Here is a 6,000-nt window from a genome sequence, read left to right on the forward strand (position 1 = left end):
GTGGACATGAGGATCCCCAACAAAGCCATCAAGAGGGGGAGGCACCTCACACCGACGCTGGATGACATCATTGCGGAGGTGCAGGGCGCTCGCTTCTTCTCGAAACTCGACCTCCGGGCCGGCTATCACCAGGTCGTCCTCCACCCCGAGTCAAGGTACATTACCACCTTCACCACACACCGGGGACTATATCTCTACAAAAGGCTGAGCTTTGGGGTGTCCTCGGCGGCGGAAGTATTTCAGAACATCATTCGGGGTGCCCTAGCTGACCTCGGGCGTCCTAAACATAAGTGACGACATTCTGGTGTTCGCAAGGACGGAGGTGGACCACCTGAGGCGTTTGGCAAAAACATTCGAGAGGCTGCAGTCGTTAGAACTCACCCTCCACAAGGAGAAGTGCGAGTTTCTGCGCCCCTCCCTGGAGTTCTTTGGGTTCGTGTTCAAGGAGGGGGGGGGGGGGTGTCTCCCGACCCTAAGAAGGTACTGGACATACAGAAGGCACAACCATCGGAATCTGTGTCGGAAGTGCGAAGCTTTTTGGGCATGGTCACGTACTGTGGGCGGTTCATCAAGAACCTGGCATCCAGGTCTGAGCCTCTCCGGGCCCTGACCAGAAAAGACACCATCTGGAATTGAGGTCCACTGGAGCAGGCGGCTTTTGATGACATTAGAAGTGCCCTCACGGCCGAGGACACAATGTCGTTCTTTGATCCTGCACTACCATCGGAGATCGTCGACGCCAGCCCATTTGGCCTGGGTGCTGTGTTGACACAGGTTGACCGTGACGGCGGCGTCCGGCCAGTCGCGTATGCCAGCAAAGCGCTGTCAGACGCCGAACAACGTTACTCGCAGATTGAGCGCGAGGCGCTGGCGGTGCTGTGGGGATGCTGCCACTTCTGGCTCTATGTACTCGGACGCCCGGTGACGGCTGTTACTGACCATAAACCACTGCTGCCCATCCTAGCAGGGTCGTCATCCAAGCCGCCGGCACGCATTGAGAGGTGGATGCTGGCTCTTTTGGAGTATGGGGTGACCCTGGTTTACCGGCCAGGGGCAAATAACGCAGCTGACTACCTATCCAGACACCCCGGAGCGCCTGGAGAAGGAGACCGTGACACCTTTGAGCAAGAAGCTGAGCAGCATGTCCAAGTCGTGGTGGAGGCAGCCACGCCGAATTCCATGCCTCTCCAGGAGTTGGAGGCTGCGGCGGCACAGGATGAGTGCTTCAAGGTGCTGAGGCAGTCCATGCAGCAAGGCTCCTGGAAGTCAGCGCTCGAGGCCCTGGCGGGGCGCACTCAGGAGGCCCGGACTGGTTTAGAACAACTATGGAAGGTCCGCGAAGAACTGTCTTTCTCTGCATCGGGCCTCCTACTTCGGGGTGATCGGATTGTAGTTCCCCAGTCAAAGGTGGGTGAGGTGATCGCACTGGCACACTGGGGCCATCAAGGGGCCGCCAAGACCAAGGCCCGCCTCCGGATGAAGGTGTGGTTCCCCGAGCTGGAACGCAAGGTGGATGACTTTGTGGCGGCTTGTGTCTGGTGCCAGGCAGCATCGCCCTTACAGCGGGAGCCGGTCATCAAGGCGATGCCAAGGGGGAACCCATCCGTGGGAGGTGGTTCATGCCGACTTTGGGTCCACCACCATGGGCACCCACTTCCTGGTCCTGGTGGACGAGTACTCCAGGTACCCCGAGGTGGAGTTTGTGGAGTCCGTGGCGTTTGAGCACGTGGTGGTGGCTGTGGAAAAGTTGTTTGCGGCTCACAGGTTTCCACACACGCTGTGCTCGGACAACGGTGCGCCATTCCAGGGTGAATGATTTGCTGAACTGATGGTGAGCTACGGGGTGGTGCACCGGAATATCATGCCTCTCTGGCCTCGAGCGAATGGGGAGGCGGAACGTCTGATGAGGACCCTCAATAAGCCATTTAGGATTGCCCAAGGACAGAGGCAGTCCCTACAGAGAGCCCTGTACCAATTCTTGAGGGTATACCGCACCACGCCCCATGTGTCCACGGGGGTGGCCCCGGCGGAGGCGATGTTCAGAAGGTGTCCGCGAGGATTGTTGCCAGAGGTCGGAGAACGAGAGCCTGCGGTGATCGACCAACGAGTCGAAATGGACCGGCGAGTGAGAATTGAGCAAGAGAACGTGCGGAGGGGGCTTCGCCCACAACAGCTGGAGCCGGGCGATGAGGTTCTCATTCGCAATCGACATCCGCATGGGAAGCTCTCCCTGCCGTATGAGCCTGAGCCACTGGACTTTGTGGCGGTCCGGGGCTCCATGGTGACTGCGTCAGATGAACGGTCGGAAGTAACTCGCAATGTAAGCTTCTTCAAAAAACTCAGATCCTAGAACTGACCCACCTCCTGATCCGGACCTGGGAGGAGTCCTGGAGGACGAGGGAGACCCACCCTGCATGCCGGAGTCCCCAGCTCGGGGCCCGTCGGACAGATCACCCGTGCCGGAGGCAAGCCGCAGGTACCCCCAGAGGGCTGGGCGAGGGAAACCTGCTCGCCTCGCCGATTACGTGCTGGGACAATTGGCTGATGATCCGGAGGGTGAGAAATGCTAGCTAAGGGGACCCGGGTGGATGCCAATAAAGGGGTGTTCATGGCATAGGGGTTTGTGACTTGTTCTAGTTGCAGTTTGTTTGGTTTGCAGTGCATAGTTGATTGGTAATTGTTGGTTCTCCCCGAAAAAGGAGGAGTGTGGCGCCGCCCGATGACGGGCGCGCACGCGGCGGCGTGACGTTGCACGCTGTCGCGTGCAGTACAAATAAACGGGGCGTTTCCTGGCCGCAGCAGAGCGACCGGGAAGCCCGAACCAAGACGGACGTGTGCGTCTCAGTCCTTGGTGCCGGGGCTTGCGGTGATGCGCGCGGGGGGCGCCAGTCACCCTCAACAGCGGTAATGGTCATGCAGCAATCGGGCCGCTCGGGAACAGCGGGCTTCTACCGGTGTATACAGTCTGCGTTTCAGGAAGCCTGATTTGGGTGTGCACCACCCCAAGAGTACATATATGCATGTATATATTGGTTTTATATTTTATTTGTGTGCGGTGTGCTCGGTTTGCATTCTTTCTCATTAAATGGATTAAACTAATAAATGTAGGATTGTTTGGAAGCGCACTAGTAAATCCTAAGGAAGTGTTGAGATGCGATTGGTGTGCATTGCAAAAAGCGATGGACGTGCCATGCTTAGAGTTTCACTCTGGTGGCCTTGGTACAATAATGTATATCCTAAGCATTGCCATTAACCTTATTTATGTTCCTCATGTCTCCTTTGAATAGCATTATCATTTCTGAAGTTGTCCAAAATACCCATGTGCCTGTTCCTCACCGTGTTAGCTTGTCTTTATGCAAGCTGAGCACTCCGAAGCAGTTTACTGCAATCTAGAGGTTTCTAAAACGAATGTGGTGAACGAGCATTGTAGTGTATCACGTTACATCGAGTGGGGGTGCACAGCAAAATGCGACACGAGCATTACAACATGTGATAGGAGCACATTGAAATATGTGAGTGCATTTCACAATGTGATGGAAGATGCGTGTTTTGGGATATTTTCCAAACCTATCAGGACTCGGGGCTAGCTAGCCTTTTGGTCGTAGCCCCAGAGATTTTATCCGGGGCTACTACCAAAAGACCCGGGGCTATAGCCCCCTCAGCCGTCCAACCCCCAGCAGCACCTCTCGAGGAAGGTGCATTGTGAGATAGGTATGAAGTGCATGAGACGGTATAAAAGCACATTGGTGGGAAAAGTGTATTGTAAAATATGATGGAAATGCATTTAATTTTTCGAAGTGCATAGTTGGATATATTTGAAGCAATGAGAAACAATGGAAGTACATTGTAACAAGTGATGCAGGTATACTGTACGATGATAAAAAATGCATTGTAACGTGAAAAAGGTGCATAGCAAGGTCTGATGGAGGCTCGGGAGGATTGTTAGATGGATGCATGGATCGAATAATTGAACCTAACTGCCTCTTTCGTGTTCTTCTTTTAGGCCTATCTCAGCTGTTTGTAGGCGCCAACCTGTGCGGCATCTCAGCCTGGGACGACCTGATGTTGTCTGGTGGCCGGCACCGGGCAGTGCTGCAGATGGATGAGAGTGGGGTGGTGGCAGCGGCGGCCTCTGCCATCTCGTTGGCTCGCACGGTGCATGTGTTTGACGTGCGCCAGCCTTTCCTCTTCGTGGTCTGGAGCGAGACAGCCAGGATCCCAATGATAATGGGGAGAATTACTGACCCAAGTGCCTGAAAAGTGGGGGAGCAAGGACCTCACTTAAGCCCAATTGAATGAGGATCTTAAATACTATACCAGCCTACTTTGTTAAATACAACGCTCTTGTTTACCAATTGATGTTTTTTCCTATTTTAAAACCCTCTTACTGTTTCTCTTTTCCATATTATACTCGCTTTATGCTTCTCTCCCTCTTTTGCTTCCCTATATTTCTTGCATCCCTTGTTTTGGTCTTTCACCATCTTACTATGTCAATTTCTCCCTAAGTGCAGCCCATTCAACTCGAATAAAAAATGAAGCTTTTTATTGAACCACACAGGGTGCAATCCCACTGTGTTTCTGTGACTCGTAAGCTAATGCTGTATATCATGAGGGCCAAAGCAGAGTAGGCCCCGATTCTTGCCTGGCTCGGATTCTCATGTGTTGGAGCACAGAAGTCACCCTGCCTTCTCCTCAGTACCGGACAGAAGAAAGCAAGAACAGCCTGCCTTGGCCAGGGTTCTAGAGAGCATTGCTGGGGGTGGGGGGGGGGGGGTAAGAGGGGTGGCAGGTACACAGATACTGTGCTGAGCCTCTGATGCCCTGGTACTTGTGAACGCGATCAAGTAGCAGAAGGCCCTAGATGGCTCCCTGAGTGAATAGGTTTGGCCGAACCTTGACACGGCAGAATGTTCACGATAGTTGGGATTCCTCGAACTTTTTAGCAGGCTGATTCGTCGAGCTGTAAAATCTCTTCTGTAGCTTCTCGGCAGTCTGCGGGAAGTCCGGAGAAAGAGGGAGGAGGATGCGAAGTGCTGTTTTAATAGTTTCCAAAAGGAGCTTTTTAGATTGAGCTTTACCAGAAAATGTTATTTTTACAGAGAGGGAAGGAAACAGTATTTGAAAAGTATCTTTTCTTTACAGTAGAAAAGGGAGGAGGATTTTCTCCAAATGGGATTTCAGGCCGAGCTTAGAAACCGAATAGTATTTTTGTATTTTTTCAGAGACATTATTTTGAAGGGGCCATGTGTCTTTATTGCACAGAAAGGTAGGCGAGTCACTGGGACATTTTGTCTTTTAACATGAGATTTCACTTTTCTGACAGAAACCTGCCTCTTGCTTGAGGATGTCACAACAGCAGCTACATTAATTACACATTAGAGATTGATACTTTTTGTTATGCCTTTTACACTGTGTGGGGTGAGGTAGAGACATGGAGAGTGTCCTGATGTGTAACACAGCTTTCTTGAGGATGATTTTGAGCTATGTGCTTTACTTAATAAAGATAATTACAGAGACCACTTTAAAGTTTGCTCATTTTTAATTTTGCCACTAATTTGTGGGGTTGGTTAATTTGTTTGATGGGATTGTGGTGGTAGGAGACATATGCACAACGTTACAAAAAGCACTATGTTGTGCCAAAAATAGTCTGCCTCCTTTTCCTGGTGTGGTGATTTTGTCCGCCGGTGTGAGGAGAATTATGTGCCCTGCGCTGTATCCACTTCTAAGCAGCTTTACAGCACAGCTTGCTTGAGTAATGGGTCAGACGCAAGAGCGTACGATACTACTTTTGAAAAATCAGCTCTGCAAGGTCTGCTCACATCTGTGGGGTTTGAGTCAAAAGTCGCACTAATGAATATGTCCTCAGCGGCCAAATGTGAAGCAGAGAGAGGAAGACTTGCAAATGCTGCATAGTTTACTGCAGAAACAGCTTGTGCTGCAAGTATTGGAGAATGTTGTGTGGAACCGTATATTCAGTGTCAATGAGCAACCATAAGCAGC

General features: G+C 51.8%; 1 protein-coding gene across 2 annotated transcripts in view; it reads left to right on the top strand.

The window, feature by feature from the left end:
• The window catches only part of SERPING1 (serpin family G member 1), a 396,098-nt gene extending 390,579 nt beyond the window's left edge, over window positions 1–5,519 (top strand). For both annotated transcript variants that reach the window (XM_069629023.1, XM_069629022.1), the window contains exon 8: window positions 4,004–5,519. In XM_069629023.1, the coding sequence (XP_069485124.1) occupies window positions 4,004–4,257 (254 nt within the window). In that variant the 3' untranslated portion in view covers window positions 4,258–5,519. The remainder of the gene's footprint in view (window positions 1–4,003) is intronic.
• Window positions 5,520–6,000: the final 481 nt, after the last annotated feature.

The sequence above is a fragment of the Ambystoma mexicanum genome, chromosome 12 (genome assembly GCF_040938575.1).
Source record: "Ambystoma mexicanum isolate Mex_15411 chromosome 12, UKY_AmexF1_1, whole genome shotgun sequence".
In the NCBI taxonomy this organism is placed as follows: Eukaryota; Metazoa; Chordata; class Amphibia; order Caudata; family Ambystomatidae; genus Ambystoma; species Ambystoma mexicanum.